This window comes from Macadamia integrifolia, chromosome 12 (assembly GCF_013358625.1).
Source record: "Macadamia integrifolia cultivar HAES 741 chromosome 12, SCU_Mint_v3, whole genome shotgun sequence".
Classification (NCBI taxonomy): Eukaryota; Viridiplantae; Streptophyta; class Magnoliopsida; order Proteales; family Proteaceae; genus Macadamia; species Macadamia integrifolia.
In genome coordinates, this window is record NC_056568.1 from 7,099,445 (window position 1) to 7,119,161 (window position 19,717).

Below are 19,717 nucleotides of genomic sequence, written 5' to 3' on the forward strand. Positions count from 1 at the left end.
GCTAGAAACAAGAATTGACAGAACGATAAAAGGTAGTTCCGTCGTTCCAGTTTCGTCAAAAAAAAAAAAGGGCATTTTGACATAGAAATTGAAATTTCCATTTTTGACACGAAACGTCGTTTCTGGAACAGAAACGTTACCAAATGCAGCCTTAGTCATTTTTTAATTCTAAGTCCTTAATTACTTCTTTGACAGGAGTAGAAATTTAGTACATGACCTTAGGGCTTAGGCACTCATTTTGGCATCATAGATGTAAGTATGATAAATACTTGTAAATTTTAAGTCTTTTTTTTCTTTATATTTATAATTTTGTTTCATAATTATGTATTTATATTATATGTTAATATGTTATGATGATTGACGAAGATGAACTTAGTTTATTCACTTTATTGATTTGTTTTCTTGATGAATATCTTGCATTGGTATGAAGTATGAACCTTTAATATTTATTTAGCATATGAGTAGTAGGATTCAAGTAGCATTCAAGTAAAAAAGAATGGTTTTATAAAAAATTTACACAAGAACGTTTTATTCAATAAGGCAACGCCTTACGCCCACCTTATCGCCTAAGATCTCCGAAAGACCCTCAAACGTCTCGGTTGCCTTACCGCCTTAATAACCTTGGTCTCGAGCATTCCATGAATAAATTATCAAGGAATGTTTGTACCACTGAATAAGTTGTGTATGGATAAGATAGAGCCATGAAGTATGCATACTTCGATAGCCTATCGACTAGACTACTACTACCACCATCGTAACGTTCTTGCCTCCCGACTTGGGTAACCCATCTATACAGTCCATCGAGATATATGTCCAAATTTTGTGTGGTATAGGCAGGGGTTGAAGCCTTGAAGGAGAACATCCAGCATCGCATTTTCCATTTTTGTCTTTGACAAACTTCACATTGATGGATGAATCTTCTGATAAATGAGTGTATATTAGGACAGTCGAAGTTTTTCTTTACAAGACGTAGAGTGTGGTGGAAGCCAGGGTGCCCACCAATAAGGCTTGAGTGGAATTCCTGCAAAATAATGTTTCTAAAGGCAGAATCAGCACCAACATAAAATTTCCCTTTATATAAGAGTCGACCATTTTGAAGCAAAATTTGGACGGATCAAGCTTCCCATCATTAAAGGATTGTATCTTGGTAACCACGTCCAAATCAGCATCAGAGATATGTTAAAATTCCCTCATCCATAATGGTACAATACGAGACAGAGTAAGTGAAAATCATGATCCCTTCTTGACAATGCAACTGCCACTTCGTTCAAAGATCCACGCCTGTACTCAGTTGTATAATCATATCCCAAAAGTTTAGAAAGCCAACGTTGTTGTAAAGGCATCCCAACTCGCTGCCCCAGCAAATATTTTAAACTATGATGATCTATTCAAAAAAACAAGACTTCCCAACAGATAGGGTTGCCACTTATGAACAACTAGGATTAAGGCAAGTAGTTCCTTTTCATAAGTAAAGAGGTGGGGATATTTGCAACTGAGGGCTTGGCTGAAATAGGCTAACAGATGGCCTGATTGCATTAGTATTGCCCCAAACCCAATACCAGATGCATCACATTCTATCACGAAATGATTGGTGATATCTGGACTAGTAAGAATAGGAGGACAAGTGAGAGCTTGTTTGAGCGTTCAAAATGCAGCCTTGGAATCATCCATCTAGTGGAAAGCCCCTTCTTGAGCATGTTTGTGAGAGGTGCTACAAGCTTTCCATACCCTTGAACAAACTTCCAATAATAGACTGTTAGGCCGAGGAGCCCACGAAGGTATTTGAGTGTTGATGGTAAGGGCCACCAAAGAATTGCTTCAATCTTCTTTTGGTCCACTGCAACACCGTTAACAGAAATTACATGCCCCATATATTCAACCTTTGAGCATCCAAAACAACACTTAGATTGCTTGACATGTAATTTGTGTTGACGAAGGATGTCCAAAGTTTGTCTAAGATGATTGATGTGCTCCGCTACTGAAGAGTTGTGAATCAATACATCATCAAAAAACACCAGTATAAATTTCCTTAGAAATGGACAAAATACCTCATCCATAAGGCTTTGAAATGTTGACAGGGAATTTATGAGACCAAAAGGCATCAAGAGAAATTCATAATGGCCGTAGTGTGCAAAAATGTCTTCAGGATGTCTTCCTCCGCTACTCAAGTCTGATGGAATTCAAACCTTAATTCTAGTTTTTAGAAGATGACAGCATTATAGAGTTCATCAAGAAAGCTCATCCATTACTAGTACTGGATATCGATCTTTGATTATTGCGTTCGTCAGAAAGCTTAAGAATGTTAAATGTGCCTTAAAAAACTGGAACTCCTCCACTTTTGGCAACATCTCTTCCCGTGTCTCCTCCTATAGAGACAAGCTGGCGTTCATCCAACTCCATCTTCAATCAGACATCCTCAATTCTTGCCATTGAAGAAAAAGAGATCTCTCTTGAGCTATCCTCCCTTCTAGCCCAAGAAGAGAGTTTCCTCAAGCAAAAATCCCGCATGAAATGGCTTGAGCTTAGAGACTCCAACTCAACATACTTTCACAAATCCATGAAAGCCAAGACCAACTCCAACTCCATTCCCTTACTCACAGCCAGCGATGGGTCCCCCCTCCTCAGCCCTGAAGACATCAAGGCTGAGGATGTTGCCTAATTCTCGGACATCTTCCGGCCTCCTTTCTCCTCCATGGATCCCATCTCCCCCTTGCTCCTCAACAAGTTCGTCCCAACCACCTCCTTTCCTCCCTCCAATCCATCCCCTTCGACTCTGAAATCTTTGTTGTTATTTATTCCCATAAGGCCAACAAAGCCCCTTTCTTCTCCTACTGGGAGGGACATCATAGGGCCTAACCTTACCAAAGCCATCAAGAGCTTCTTCTTTAACCCCTCCCAACTTAAAAGCATTAACATCTTTCTCTGTCTCATCCCAAAAAAAAGGGTGCCACCTCCATGTCTGACTTTAGTTCCATTTCCTATGTAACGTCTTGTACAAATTCATAGCAAAGATTCTTGCTACCATATTCAGTTCGTCATTGATTCTTAAGTAAGCTCCTTTCCTACTTTGGTCGTCTCGAGCTCATCTGATCAGTCCTTCAATCATCTTACATCTACAGGTCAAGAGTTTTTTAGCTTCCACAATTGACCATCAAGGTTGTTGAATCCCCCTTTTGCACTTTCATCTAGAAAGTGTCGACTCTGCCAAATTTCTTCATCCCATCCATTGGTCATCTGTTTGCCTCCCCAAGGTTAGAAGGTGGTATGGATCTGAAAAGGATCAAAGATGCCAACTCTACAGGCATTCTCAAACTCATTTGGAAGTTTGTCTCCAAACATAATAGCATATGGGTCTCTTGGGTTTACTCGTCCCTCCGTAATAACACCCTCTAGACCTCCCCTTTTGCCCTGGACGCTTCCTGGGTGTGGTGCAAAATCCTTCATGCTAGGCCAATTGCCTTGAATGCCATTGGCTCCTCCATTGGATGGTTCTTCCACCTCCTTTTGGCTAAAAATTGGTACCCTAATGGTATACTTTTTTAAAAATAGGGCCGAGAATCGTTTACTCCACTGGACTTGCCAAGGACACTCTCGTTTCTTCCATTATCTCCAATGTTTCCTGGTCTTCTCCCCTTGCTACCCCCTACCTCTCTATCATCTGGTCCTCTCTTCCTCCTCCCCTCCCTCAAGATGGTAGGGATCGAGTCATCTAGTCTCCCTCCTCATCAGGATGCTTCTCTTCCTCTTCTGCTTGGCACCTAGTGTGCACCCATGGCCCATTTATCCCTTGGCACAAAGTTGTTTGGCTCAAATCCCACATCCCCCGCCACATCTCTCACCCTCCCACCTGCAACCTCTGTTGGAATGGTTCAAAAGACATCAGCCATCTCTTTTTCAAGTGCCCTTTCACATACACCATATGGAAGCGTGTCCTTACGAAATGCTGTCTTGCTAAAAGAAGACCCCTCCACTTATGAGAGGATTGGATTTGGATCGACATAACCTTTGCTAGCAACTCTATTAGAGACACTGCTGGAAATCTTGCCTTTGGTGCTACCATCAGCCATATATGGATGGAACATAACCTTCGTAGATGGACTTCCAACTCAAAATCCTTGGATTTCGAAATACTTTAATGTCTACTCCAAACTTGCTTCAATTAGTAGTCGTCCTGTTGTGGACACTTCAAGGAACAGGCTCATTTTTTCTTCTTGAGTGTTACCCTCGTCTCTTCTGATTCCCCCTCCCCCTCCCCTTAGGGATGTAACCTATGTCATTTGTCTTTCTTTGCCCCCCCCCCTTAGGGTCTTATCTATCCCCTTTGGGGCCTTGTATATTCCCATCCCCCCCCCCAACTTTTTTCCTCCTTTAATAATGAATTTCTTATTCACCCAAAAAAACTCCATAATCAACACATAATCGCCAACTACCATCATGCTACCAGCAAAACAGGAGATCTAAATGGGCTACGACTTAACCTGATAATCCCCTCTTGAAGCATATCTAAGGTGAAGTGTAATGCAACGATTATGGGACCAACCTGGTGGCAATCCAGATGGAGGAGAAAAAGCATTTGAGAACTCTACAAGAACAGCCTTGATATTTGGTGGTGGGTCAAGGACAACGTTAGTTGAAAAAACTTGTGAGATTTGTAAAAGTAACCCCTTGGGATTTGTTCTGAGAATTTTCTCCATTCGCCGTCAAGAAATAGGAGAAAGCTCCTTAGTACACCAATAAGCTTGAATTTATTTCCCTTGTAATGAATTTGCATCCACATTCTGGAGAAGTCCCATAAAATGGGTCCCAATGTTCGGAGCCAAAGTACACCAAGAACAACATAATGAGGGAGGAGGTAAAAGTTTATCATGAGTGGAAATCCTCGGATGTCAAGATGTACATCAAGACATTTTCCCTCACATAACCACCATAACATCAATTTGAGTGTTAGAACAAATAGCAATGCCAACTTAGAAGGCAACTAATGGGTCCAAAAAATTATGAGTGGAGCCCGAATCAATAAGTATGTAAATAGGCTTTTTAGAAAGAAATCCAATAACACGTATAGTTTGGGGGGTTCGAGTTCCCATACCTGCATTAAGAGAGGTTTCTGGATGTATTACCTCAGCGTCCAATGAACATATCATCATCACCTGAATTGTTCCCCTCAATATGAAACAGGGTAAGGGACTTGCATTTGTGGCTGGGCTTGAATTTTTCATCGCAATAATAACAAAGCCCCTTGTCACTACGAGCTTTCATTCTGCATGAGATTTTCTAGACATTTGGCTAAGAGGTTGAAGAAGTTGTAGGAGTAGCAGGGTGAAGCTTGTTAGATGAAAGGTTCCTGGAATTTCTAAAGGAAATCTTTCTTGGAGACAACGACCAATTGCGTCCTTTGAGGTGGGACGAAAGGACTTAATCATTGTCTTGATGTCATCTTGAAGGCCACTGATAACGGTATGAGTAAGGAATTTCTCAGGAAGGCCATCAACTCTCTGTGCTAGACTTTCAAATTACCCTTGATAAGCACCCACAGTGGTTGCTTGTCACAGTTTGGACAACTCAACCTCAGGATCCTCGAATTCAGTAAGGCCAAATCTCTTCTCAAGAGATTGGACTAGGGATGACCAATCTGAGATCTCAACTGCATGTTGAAGATATTTGAAGTATTGAAGAGCTTCACCTTTTAAGTAAATGAACCATACAACAGGCCTTGGTGTGCAGGACTCTGGTGCAACAAGAAGTATTGGTTTGCTAAGCTAACAGAATCCATCCTGATGGATCTGAGGATCCACTATATTTGAAGAGCTCGATTTTCCTTGCTATGGAGTCAACTAGTGCCGGGAACTAGCATGCTTTGATGTGTAGAGCTATTAGTTCCTTCTCCCTCTCTTGTATTGGGCCACTTGAAAGCCTTTCGATAGACAAGGTAATGGCCGCCAATTGTTGCCAAACGTCATTCATGAAGGCAGTAGTATTATCTCAAGCCGCTGCATTGTCGAACCTTGTTTAGCCACCGTTTCAGCCAGGTCCTTAAAGCGAGGTCAAGGGATATCTTGATCAGCCATGGGTCGCAGGACAGAGTGGTGCTGATACCACTGATATGTCCCTTGGCTCTTCGTTAATCCAATACAAAATAAACAAACGAAAATAGAGAAAAAGCAAGAGAAAATGTAGCTACTTCGAGGGTAGCCACATCCACAAGACTTTGATAGTCCAAGATTAAATTCATTCCATACTGACGTTAATCACTACCATTCTTAAATAAGAAAGGATAGAGTTTGTTTGCTAAACAAACTCTCTTACTCAAGGAAGTGGGAGGTTCCTAAACCAACTCCTACTTACAAGGACTACAACATTGGAAACAAAGAAAGACTTATTCAGAACACTAACAAAACCAAAAACAACTTTCCAATGTAACTCTCCAACGGCAATATGCTAAGCGCGTATCAGTATTTTGCGTCTTTCCGATATGATACGATACTTCTCTTAAAATCACCTTCCTGATAACAATACTTCTCTTAATCCTTGATCAGAAGTCCAAACACCCTTGTGGATGGTCTGAACAGCTAAAGTAAAATACAACACTAAAATGAAAATCAATAACACCATGCAAATAGACAACATTCCTTCAGCACATAAGCATCTTCAATGTGGTGGTAAAGACCCATGCATGTAGTTTAATAGGTCTATGGTTCATGTCTTGAAAAATTATAAAATGTATCAATTAAAACTTTCAAACCTTTCTTACAAACAATGGTCAAAGCCCAACAAAGTGAGCCAACAAGGTTTGGACAGTCAACAATTTGGACCAAGCAATACATTGACAAAAATTACACAGTTCTGAGAATGGTTACAATCACCTTGCAGACGAGCTTTTCCATACATATATTGAAGAAACAAAAAAACGTATGTAAACCAAAAAAAAAAAAAAATGGGACAGATTTTCTGTATTTTGGTACACTAAAACAATTAACTGTGAAGCAGAAATAAATAACATACCCATATGCATCGATAATTTCCTGAAATGCATGTGTGAACTTGTTGGTTCTAAAATATGTAGGTGGTGATTCCAGAGCATCCGTCACATGAAATATTATCCCCACTTGTGAATTGCTATCAAAGGTTGCACGTTGCAGTACCTCTTGAATCTGTTGCACAATGAGAGACACAGTCTTTTAAAGCCAATATCAATCTTCCAAGATTGTATCCAACAGGGAAAAGAAATTCCAAACCATTATCACCAAAAAAGAAAAAATAAATAAATAAACAAATGACAAGAATGATACCTGAGGTTTTGCAAATATTGGACACCAACCCTCCCCTACTAGACATTTCTTTGTCACATCAAAATTGAGCATATTCAGTGTATCATATACTGCTTTCTCCTTTCTTACCTGGAAGCAAATGGTACACAATATCAGAAACCCATGATAGACTAAAAAGGAAGAATTGAACATGACATTCTGATTAAAAAAAATGAAAAATACTGTATTCAGTTAGTAATGAATAATTTATTCCGCTGTCTTTTATAATGTACACTTGCATTTGTCTTTTCAACATCACCACAGATATTAGCAATAGAAAAAAAAAACATTTAACCCCTGAGGAAAAAAAATTCCGTGCACATGTTAGAAGCAGAATACTCACCATTATAGTCCACTTCTTTAAGTGAGATCCAATTGAAGTAAGGGCTGTGTTCCGATGGCGAATCCCAGCATCCAAAGTGGCTTCCAGTTCAGACAGACGTGATAAAACCTGGTAAGGAAATTTCAGAATAATAACAGCAAATTAGTACAGAATAATTTTGGCTTATCAAAAACTGGATACTTGATAAACAGGTAATACTAGGAACACGCTTCTGAAATATTGTCCACGGGTTTCTAACAAAGAAAAATCATATTATGGGATAAGAGGAAAACACTAAAAAAAGGCTGATAGCCTGATACCACATAATAGGGTCAAAAGGGACCCCATAAGTGATGCGGATAATAGGTACTCTCTTAATTACCACGCAGGAGATAAAACAGGCCAGTTTCTTAGCCTGCAGTTCTCTAATTGAACCAGTTTTCTAGCCAACTACCTCACACATTCCTGGGGCTTAGTTAGGCTGTCCTTTCTTTCTTTTATTCTATTATTCAGTTATGTAATCAGACTGGGATACTAATTCCAGTACTGTATCTTTTGTGTTTTGCAAAGTCCTAATTAGGATAGAAGACTCCCCCACAGCCTGTGCATGGGAGTTTCCTAATCTGGTCATGACCAGGCCCAGCTTTCCTGAACCACTCATGACTGGATTTTAGCAGTCTATATAAACAAGGGCAAGGCTATACAGCCCCTCATAATTTGATGAATGATATCTTGGCTTCAGCCTTTCAATTCTGTGAGATTCAGAATGCTTGTACTGTAGTGATTCTGTGGAATTTCTGGTGGTGATTCCAAGGTAGTCTTTAAGGTGGGATTCCTGAAATACTTACCCTCTTCTTATATTCTTCTTCTTATACTAACCTTCTACTCAAAAATCAGGTTAACTTGTGCATTCTTGTTTCTAGTTGATCAATTACTAGTCTGCTGGTTGCTTCCCTGATCTGTTCTTTTCTTCAGTCCGAATATCAAGTCCTCATCAAGTTTCGATATATTTCATCAAATTAGAAGAGCACTAGTTCTGGTATGTTTTCTAAATTCTGAGCTACTAAGTTTGAACTTTGATTTCTGATTTCTATTACTAGTTTGGGTTTTAGTTATCATTGTTCCAGTCCATTTAAGCCATAAAATAGCTCTGTTCTGGTAGCTTGGTTTTCTGATATCAATTTTCTGGTTCTGGAATTGTGTTCAGGTGTCCCAACCTCAGTGGCATTCTTCTATATATCAGAATCAGACCATCAGATTCTGAAAATATTTATAAAGTTGTTTCCCAGTTCAATACTAGCCTTTCACCAGAGATCTGGCCATATCTGAATTATTGATTTGCTGTCATTTTTTTCTCTTGAATCTGGAAATTTTCCCTAGTCTGCAGATTCAACATTGAAATGGGCTTGTTTTATAAGGAATCAAGGGTTGGGTTACGGTTAAGTTGCACCACTGCAACATGTTGGTCACAGGTTCAAAAACCTGGAAACAGCCTCTTCTGTGATGCAGGGGGTAAGGCTGCATAGAACTTGCCCCTCCCAGACCTTGCAGTAGCGGGAGCCTCATGCACTAGGTTGCTCTTTTCTTTTTCTTTTTTTTTTTTTTTTTTTTTTTTTTTTTTTTTTTTTTTTTTTAAGTCTAGGGTTGGGTTCTATATATGTTCAGCAATGGAGGGCCGGTAGGGGAAGGGAAAGAATCCTTGAGATGTCTCAGAGTTGCAGGGGAGGGAGAGGAATCGCACCAAAGAAAGGGGGGGAAGAAGAGAAATCACATGCACCAGCCCCCAAGATCACTAACACACAAACTCAATTCATTCCGTCCTCAATCTCTGTCCAATACATCGGTTACAAGCATATAAATAGGAAAACTAAAAGACTCTAACATGGAAACAACTCCTAAAAGGAAACATGGAAACCAACTCTAAACAGAATTAAAAAAAAAGTAAAGATATTAGTATTAAAAAAAAAAAAAAAAAAAAAAAAAAGCTATTAAAATCCTACTAGACCAAGGACTCAAATATGGATTCGGTTCAACTATGTCTAGATACCAAAATGGGTTTGGATCGATCCAAGGCTATGCACCTGTATCAATTCCCCCCAGTGTTTAGAAAAACTCGTCCATGAGATTTGTAAAAGGGTAACAATAAAAGCTCCTTGTCTGCAACGTGAACAAAATCCAAGATATAAAACTCCGGAGGTGCATTCAAGTCTGAAAAATCATGGGGGAGAACAAACTTATGATGGGGAATAGTAAGCTCTGTACTAATATCCATCTTTACTTGATCCACGATCTTCTCGTTTTTCGTTGTCGTTACTTGTTCCACAGCCAGAAGGGCTTCCTTTTGTGTTGACTCATGCGGTTTGTCCTGTGGCTGCACTATTGGTATTTCCTACATTAACTGAAGAGATATTTTCTCAACCAATCCATAAAGAGCAAAGTTATGATGCATGTGGGAAGGTTGGGTGGTGCACAATATTTTGTGACGATCAAGGGTGTCGTTTCGTTCTTCCAACCAATCTCCACTCAATTTAATAATGTGCTAAGAGGAATCAAACACTTCACAAAAAGCTCCATCACAATATTGAGAAACAGAGAATTCGACGAATACATCATTCTCTGACTCAATGATGATCTGATTGGTCTTTGACAACATATCCACCACATATCGCGGGACAAAATTTCCGCGTTGCCTCTCATCAATCAACAAATTAGAAAGCTTGCCATTGGGCATGCAAACTCTGAACTTGAACACAAAATATTCCATGACCGGATCACTTGTGGACCCACCAATTCACAAATACTCAATTTACAAGAGAGGAGTGACAGATTTGTAAATAATTGAAATTCCCAAGTGAGTGGCAAGACTAATTATGAAAGCTTAACTCTTTTTTTTTTTGGGGGGGGTGGATTAGAAAAAAAATATATGTTCAACGTGAAACACAAAGTGGTCACGACTCACGTACAAGGGAAAGACAGGGTAATCTTGGAAGCCAACAAAAATAATACAAAGAGAATAATAAGCAATAATGGATAGGAGTAAATAGGGAAAATAGAAAATTAAAAGATTAATGATGGAACGAAGGAAGGAGAATGAGTTTCGTGTACCGACGGTAGGAAGTTCTCCTACTTGGAGTATGTCGTTCCAGAGAGGGAACCATGAGACTTTGAAGGAGGGGTGGACTGCCTCGGGTGATCGAGGAGTACTTATGGTACTGATGACAGAGGATGTGCATGCAAAGGAGGAGTCTTGATTTGGAGTTGTCTTCTTTTGGAAATAGAAGAATATGGTGGATCTAGGATCTCCGGCGAAGAACTAGGTGGAGCAGCGACTGCAACTGAGGAATTTCATACCAGGTATGTTTTCTTCCTTTTTTTGTTCTCTTTCTCTCGGCCGCTCTCCTCTTCTTTTTCTTTGTTCTTTTTTTTCTTTTTCTTTCGGTTGCTGCTGACAAAAGTGCAGGACCCTAGAGTGGGGACGATGGAAGTCACTGGAATAAAAAAGGAAGAAGGTTACGGTTTGACATCAAGGGATGGAGTTTCAGTGGGAGATAGGAGAGTAAGAGGGAAAAGGGTTGTTCTGCAATCGATGGAGGTGGTTGGGTCACTCGACTTCTCTATTTTGAACAGAGAAAAAAAAAAAATTTTTTTTTTAACTCTTAGCAAAGCAAGGGAATAGAATGGGATGGGAAGGGAAGGGAGAGAGATTGAGGGGTGTTAACAGAAAGAATGGGAGAATGCTTGTGTCTTTTAACTGATCGCACAAGTCCCCTATTTATAATATAAAATCATGATAGAGTCATTATAGAGTTACGATAGGGATCAAAACTATCATGATAGAGTCATGATATGAGTACAAAACATAATAAATAAAGCATTTACAATTATACCACCCATCCAACCACCCCACTCTAATTAGGGTCGGTGGAAGGGAAAAACCCCAATGTGCCCCTACGGCACGCTAATCCTTATGCTAACACTCCTCCTCAAGTTGGTGTATAGATGTCACACGTGCTCAACTTGACTAAACTAGGATGGAACAGCTTTCCAACCAGTCCTTTAGTAAACATATCAGCTAGTTGATCACCAGACTTCACAAAAAGAACACAAATCAAACCAGCATCCAACTTCTCTTTGATAAAGTGTCTATCAATCTCCACGTGTTTGGTTCAGTAATGTTGTACTGGATTATGAGCAATACTGATAGCAGCCTTGTTATCACAGTAAAACATCATAGGAAGACGAACAGTTACACCAATATCATCCAAAAGTGTATGCACCATAGTAACTCACAAATCCCGTGTCATGGCATGAAATTCTGCTTCACCACTAGATTTAACCACCACATTTTGCTTCTTGCTGCACCAAGTGACAAGATTCCCTCCTACAAAGGTACAACAATCAGAGATATACTTTCTATCAAGTAAGCCATCCCAATCAGCATCTGTATAAGCTTCAACTCGGAGGTGATCATAAGGAGATAAGAGGATCTTTTTTCTTGGAGCTGACTTCAAGTATTGTAAGATACGCATAACAGCTTCCATATGAGAGGAATAGGGATCATGCATAAACTGACGGACCAAACTTACAGCCATAGAAATGCCAGGTCGTGTTTGTGAGAGAGATATCAGTTTTCCTACCAACCGTTGGTAGCGCGGCCTTTGTCAAATGGTTCACCCTCCTTTCCTTGAGCTGGCTACTAGCTTCCATAGGAATATCAGAAGGATGACAACCCAACATGCCTGTCTCGGACAGCAGATCAAGGATGTACTTCCTTTGAGAGAGAAAAATGTCTTTTGAGGACTTGGCAACTTCAATTCCAAGAAAGTACCTTAACTTTCCAAGATCCTTTATCTCAAATTCTTTGCCCAGAAAACCCTTGAGATGATCAATCTCAGTCAAGGATTAAAGTATCAGTATCGGTCGCTGTATCGGTCGACTAAAAATAAGATACATATCAGAGGGTATCGTATCGTATAGGAGATACGCTGAGATACGCTAAAGATACGCACATAAATGGATATGAAACACCTTTTTAAACACTTTTGCATAAAAAATTTGTTAAAAAAAACTATTGATAACATGTATTATGCATAAACACTAAATTGAGGGTATCGCACTAAGAATTCAAGGTTTGTAGTTGTCCCATAAATGTAAAATCCTTGTTCCCAACCTTGATTTTCACTTTAGGTAGAGAGAAATATGATTGGCAGCAACTTTGGAACAAAAATTCGTGTTTTCTGAAAAAAATACTCATCTTGGCCATTATATGACCGTAACGCATTGTATCGGTACATACCGATACTCACCGATACGTATTGATCGATACATATCGATACTCACCGATACGTATTGATCTCATACCGATACGTACCAATCGATACATACAAATACTCACCGATACATACTGATACATACCGAAACGTATATTTCACCACGATTTTATATTTTCCATAGAGTATCAGCACGTATCGATAGTGTATTGATGCATATCATAGGATATATATCGATACGAAAGGATTTTAAAAATTTCATGTATCGTATTGGTGTATATCGTATCAGTCGGATAAATTTAAGATACGTATCGGAGGGTATCGTATCGATATCGGAGATACTTTAAACCATATTCTCAGTGCTATCATTTCCTGTTACCATGATGTCATCCACAAAGACAATGAGTATAGTAACTTTTTCACCAGACCTCTTTATGAACATTGTGTGGCCAGCATTACTCTGCTTATAACCCACAAATGTCGCAGCCTTATGAAATCTTCCAAACCACGCTCTAGATGACTGCTTCAAACCATAGAGAGCACATTTCAACTTACAAACCTTGCCTTGAGTTCTTGTGCTAGAGAAACCTAGTGGAATTTCTACATAAATTTCTTCATCGTGCTCTCCATGGAGGAAAGCATTCTTTACATCATATTGTTGGAGTTCCCATCCTAGGTTCACAGCACATGAGAGTCACATTCACACAGAGGTCAACTTGGCAATTGATGCAAATTTTTGGTAGTCGATTCCATAAGTCTGAATGAACCCTTTAGACAAGTCTTGCCTTGTATCTGTCAACAGAACCAGCGATCTTTTGTTTTACCACAAACACCTACTTGCAGCCAATAGGTCTCTTCCCAAGTGGAAGAGTCACAAGTTCCCATATAGCATTCCTTTTTAAAGAATCCATTTCTTCGTCCATTGTAGCCTTCCAATTTTTTTCTACAAGAACTTCCTGCCAATTCTTAGGAACACAAGTAGATGAAAGAGAAGACACAAAGGCACAATAGGAGGGAGAAAAGGAAACATATGAAACAATATGAGATATAGGGAGTTGAGTACAGGTCCTAGTTCCTTTTCTTAGGGCAATAGGTTGATCAGAAGGAGAGATTATACCCAAAGTATGAGGCTCAAAAGGGTCTGGATCCGGGACTGGCGAAGGGATGTGTAAAGGTGTTGTAGTGGTGATGGTCTGAAGTTTCTTGTTTCTGGTGTGTCCCCTACTATAAACCTAAAGAGTGGAGTCGTCAATTTGTCTCTGGAATTCACCAATAGTTCTTTGAACTGGAGTCATCTCCCAATGAGTTGGAACAATAGGTTTTGCCCTTTCACTATCTTGTGGAGCATGAGGATCCTGAGGTGATGATGGTGGGTATACTAGTGGAAGCAAATTCAGAGTTATCTCTTCTTCAGTAGTAACTCTAAACTCCCCCTGAAGATGTGACGATTAGTAACCAACAGATTCATGAAACACAACATCCATTGTTACTATTGTACGTTGGGTAGGAGGATGGTAACACTTGTATCCTGTCTGTGTAGGAGAGTAACCCAGAAAGATGCACTTCATGCTTCAAGGTTCCAATTTTCCTTGTGAATGATGTTCTCTAGCATAGTATACACACCGAAAGTCTTTAGAGGAACTAGGAAGGATATAGTCCCTTGAAGAACCTCAACAGGAGTTCAAGAGTTGAGAACACGAGTTGGCATATGATTTATTAGGTAGGCTGCTGTGAGGACAGCACCACTCCAATACTGAGGTGGAACCTGTCTACCAAACATCATGGCTCGAGTAATATCCAACAAGTGCCTATTCTTGCGTTCAACCACCCTACTCTGAGCAGGAGTGTTAACACAGCTTGTCTGGTGAAGAACCCCATGATCAGCTAGGTATATTTTAAATTGACCCTTCATGCATTTTTTTCCATTATCAGTACGCAGAATTTTAAGAGTACATTGAACTAAGTTTGAATCATTTTATGGAATCGCTGAAAACAGCCAAACACTTCACTTTTGTGTTGCATCATGTAAATCCAAGTAGTTCTGGAGTGACACTCAATAAAGGACACGAACCACCTTTTCCCAGAAATAGATGTCCGACGAGATGGACCCCATACATCAAAGTGTACCAAATGAAAAATAGAAGAGCTTCTTTTATTTAAAGGTAAGTAACTAGAACGAGTCTGTTTAGCCAAAGTACATGCCTCACAAAAGAGTTCATCACTAGTACATAATTTAACTAAATGTGAAAATAAAAGAGAGAAGTTCCCAATTGGTGGGTGTCCCAGACGACAGTGCCATTAAGTCAATTCAGAAGAAGAAGAGTGTAGTTGATGAGGAGTTGTTGATGCTGCAACAATAGGGCGAAAACCATCATTAAACAAATAAAGACCACCCTGCACCTCACCACATCCAATAGTCTTCCCCATTTCCAGATCCTGGAAAATGCAATGGGAAGGAAAGAAGGTTACTTTACAGTTTAGGTCCTTAGTAAGACTACTAATGGATAGCAAAATAGTAATAAAATTAAGGATATGTAAAATTAAAGGCAGAGGTATAGAAGGAGAACACTTAATAGAATCCTTTCCGGAGGCAGATGATAGGGTGCCATCTGCTACCCTAACTTTATCTCTGCGTGAGGTGGGTGAATATTGGTGAAATAAACTGGAGGAACTGGTCATGTGATTAGTGGCACCAGCGTCAATGATCCAGGGAGTGGAGACGACTGATGCACAATGACCACTAAATAAAATACCTGAGTGAGAAAAATTGGAACCTGAAGGGACTGAACTGGCAGGAGTTGAAGAATTGGAAGCTTTAAGCATACATCTGAAATCCTAGAGTTCCTCTTGGGAGAGTCCAATATCAGATCCAGAGGGAGTGTCCACAGTCTCAGTCTAAGTCTAATGGGCTTAAGTTTTGGATCGACCCCGAGCACGCTTTGCCTCAAAATCAACAGGTTTTCCATGGAGCTTCTACCAGTGGCCTTGGTATGGTATGGTTTGTGGCAGTGTTCACATTTAACAATCTCCTTGGTAGAATCACCAGTTCGATTTGCTCCTTCGGAGGTAATAGTGGATCCAGTCTGTAGAGCTGATTTTTCAATAGTAGGAGTATGTAGCATCGAGATACGGCGACATTCCTCCCTATAAATCATAGCAAATGACTGTTCCAAAGTAGGGAAGGGAGATTTGCTGAGTATCTGAACACGAATCTGATCATACTCGACATTTAAGCCTGCCAAGAAATCATAAACCCTAACTTTGTCCACATATTTGGTGTAAGCAATACTATCTTCAGCAATTTTGGGATAATAATCTGCATAATGGTCCAATTCAATCCATAAAGCTCGAAGTGCTGCATAATATTTGGACACAGAAATTTCCTGTTCAGTAGTGGTACGAACTTTCTTGCGAAGTTCAAATACCTGAGCATCATTCCCTAGTTGCCCATAAGTTTCCTTGGTAGCAACCCAAATCTAAGAAGCATTATTTTACAGCAAAAATCCTCGATAAATAGATTGATGAATAGAACCAATCAAGTAAGACATTACCAAGGAGTCATTAGTAACCAATTTATCCTGAGGAGTACCCTCATCAAAGGGTTTATTCAATTTCCCTATAATGTGTTCAGTGAGACTTCTACCAGCAATGGTAAGATATGTAGATCTGGACCAGACAAGGTAATTAGTTCCATCCAATTTCACAAAGCTAGTCCCAAAAGGCATGCAGTCATTACGACTTTGTCCATCTAACCCAGAGGTCACAGTAATTACTTCAGACGTGATTGAAATAGTAAAAAATCGACAATGAGAAAGAGAAATACCAAATCTTTAAAATCAACCATCAGAAAGTGTCTATACTTGGATCGAATTGCCCAGTAAGGGTAGTGAGGACCGTGAGGTACTCCAAATAATATCAGGCTTGATGAAGAACTATTGAGACAAGCAAATTAGGGTTTTGGGAGATTTGATAAAGACTTGGCAGATGGGGCCACAAGACTGGTCGATCTCCTCTGTAATGGTGATGATGATCTCCTAAACAATTCAGCCAATTCTGAGGAGGGTGTCCGAAAAATCGATTTTGTCAAGGTTTTAGAGGAAAACCCTTTTTTTTTTTCACAAATCGATTTGTGTAGAGGATGAAGAACCCAAATTTTCTTACAAGGGTTTTTTATGTTTTAGTTCATGAGGTAGGGTATAGGACAGCCAATAGATTCATAGGAATCAACTCATTAGTGCTGCCCTATGGTAGGTTAATGGGACAAAGGTAGGATAAGATGGAGGCTAACAAAGATGATGGAAGGAGAGGTGAAGGTCTGCTTAGAACCTGAAAACCTAGATCAAAAATTAGGCTCTGATACCATGTTAAAAAAAAGAATGGGAGAATGTTTGTGTCTCTTTTAACTGATCACACAAGTCCCCTATTTATAATAAAAAATCATGATAGTCATGATAGGAGTCATGACTACCATGATAGAGTCATGATAGGAGTACAAAACAGAATAAACAAACCATTTACAATTATACCCCCACCCAGCCGCACAACTCTAATTAGAGTCGATGGAAGGGGGAAAACCCTAATGTTCCCTTGCGGCAAACTAATCCTTATTCTAACAAGGGGAAAAGGAAGAGAAGGATAGGATCTTTCGGCTTTGATACCATTTGATGGAGGGCCAGTAGGGGAAGGGAAAGAATCCCCGAGATGTCTCAAATTTCAAGGGGAGGGAGAGGAATCGCACCAAAGAAAAGGGGGGGAAGAAAAGAAATCACACGCACCAACCCGCAGGCTCACTAACACACAAACTCAATTCATTCCATCTTCAATCTCTGGTCATTACGTTGGTTACAAGCATATAAATAGGAAAAGTAAGACTAACACAAAAACAAATCTTAAAAGGACTACTTCAAAAAGGAAATATGGAAACCAACTCTAAGTCCTACGTAATAAAATTAAAATCCTACTAGACCAAGGACTCAAATATGGACCGAATTCATATCTGTCTGGATACCTAGATGGGTTTGGATGGGGGATCCAAGGTTGTGCACCTGCATCATTGGGCCTTTGGTCCATGGGCTTTCAATGTAATAGGCCATTTTTGTGGGCCTAAAGTATGGGTAATAAGGTTGCATACAGGATTAGCTAGTTAGTCTCTTGGTTTATTTTTAAGTTGTTTTGGGTTAGTTCAATTGAACCGGTTCTCTGTTGGTTCAAGTTAAGTTTGTCTTTAATTATTTATTTCATTGTCATGAGTCCACATCAAACTATTTCGAGTTAGTTTCCTTCTTTATTTTAGTTTCCGAGTGAGTCTAATAAGTTACGTTTATTAGTTAATGATTGGGTTAGGATCGAAATCCTCTACGGGGAGCAATCTTGGCGGAGGCTCGCAGAGAGCATCTACGATGCCAACACATGGACGGTCTGATCGTCATTCTGCTGGGAGACGGCACCCTCTTCGGTTCTGAAATCCGGATTTTGCAAAAGCCGGTTCATCCTCGACCAAAACCAACCCTAGGTCTCTGTTTCCCCCTCTTCTTCTTCTCCTCCCTCCTTCCTCTCTTCTACTCGAACGAAGATAGCATAGCAGAAGGGGTTCAACAGATTTAAGGGTTTGTTACCTCTTTCTTGTTACTGCAATAATATAGTTCCCTCAAACTCTAAATCTCACAAATCACTGAGTCTAGTTGAAGAGCTCAGTACCCCACTCAGTGGAGATCTCGCAATTAAAAGGCTTTCCAATTCCTTGATGGTTTGAGCCCTATAAACCACAAGACCCTCCGGTTTCTTTAATTTCAGATGCCTAAATCATTTCTTGTGAAACCATCTTCAAAAAAGATCACTATCTCTAAGTAGCCACTAGGTTCTTCAGATTAGGACACTTTCACCAAAGAATAACACCTTTGAATATTTTTTAAGAAGGGAATTCTTTCCAAGCAACTGCCCAACAAGAGTAAGAAATTTTACTTGGATTCTCATTTCCCTCCATAATCTTTGTAAGGAATTTAAGGATGAGGGGTTACTATTGCAGATATGTATAATTTAGCAGAAAACACACCAGATAAATCCAATATATTGTATCAATTTGATCAATAATCTAACCGAGACAAATTCTGCATCAATAGATGCAGAAACAGAAATAGAGTTGCCTTTGCAACTCATAGCATTCTTGAATGACCCGTTGAGTTATGAGTCAACTGATAAAGTTTAAAACAAATCAGGAATCCTAACTTGTTTTTGGAATTATGTGGAAATCCAGGAACAAAAATGAACATAGAATGGTCCACAGGAAAGCCCCGTTGGAAGCTCTAGCAGAAGAGTTACCCCCAGAACCATCCGTTTCTCCTCAAAGCTTATCTCCATCCATACCCACATAACACACGAGGGCTTTTCCATTGCCACCCTGCAACTAGATGATAGAGCTATCCCAAATCCCCTGCAATATGGTTAAAAAGAACTCCAAAGCTCTTTACTCCTCACACCGGAAGGCACAAAACTTGAACGCAAAAGATAGAGGAAGGAGGGAGAAGAAGAAGAAGAGGGGGAAACAGAGACCTAGGGTTGGTTTTGGTCACGGATGAACCGGCTTTTGCAAAATCCAGATTTCAGAACCGAAGAGGGTACCATCTCCCAGCAGAATGATGCTCTGACCGTCCACGTGTCGGCATCGTAGATGCTCTCCGCCAGCCTCCGCCAAGATTGCTCCCGCAGAGGATTTCGATCCATTGGGATAGGCCTTCCTTTTCAGTGTTTTGAGTCTATTTTTGAATCTAAAATATAAGTTTCTAAGGGGGCATAGAGCATTGTAAACGAATTTAGTAAAG

General features: G+C 39.9%; 1 protein-coding gene across 1 annotated transcript in view; it reads right to left on the reverse strand.

Annotated features, from left to right (window-relative positions):
- The window catches only part of LOC122058156 (V-type proton ATPase subunit a1-like), a 67,238-nt gene that overhangs the window by 24,421 nt on the left and 23,100 nt on the right, over nt 1-19,717 (reverse strand). The window contains exons 8-10 of the mRNA XM_042620675.1: nt 7,651-7,758; nt 7,290-7,397; nt 7,003-7,151 (exon numbers count right to left, since the gene is read on the reverse strand). Of these exons, the coding sequence (XP_042476609.1) occupies nt 7,003-7,151; nt 7,290-7,397; nt 7,651-7,758 (365 nt within the window). The remainder of the gene's footprint in view (nt 1-7,002; nt 7,152-7,289; nt 7,398-7,650; nt 7,759-19,717) is intronic.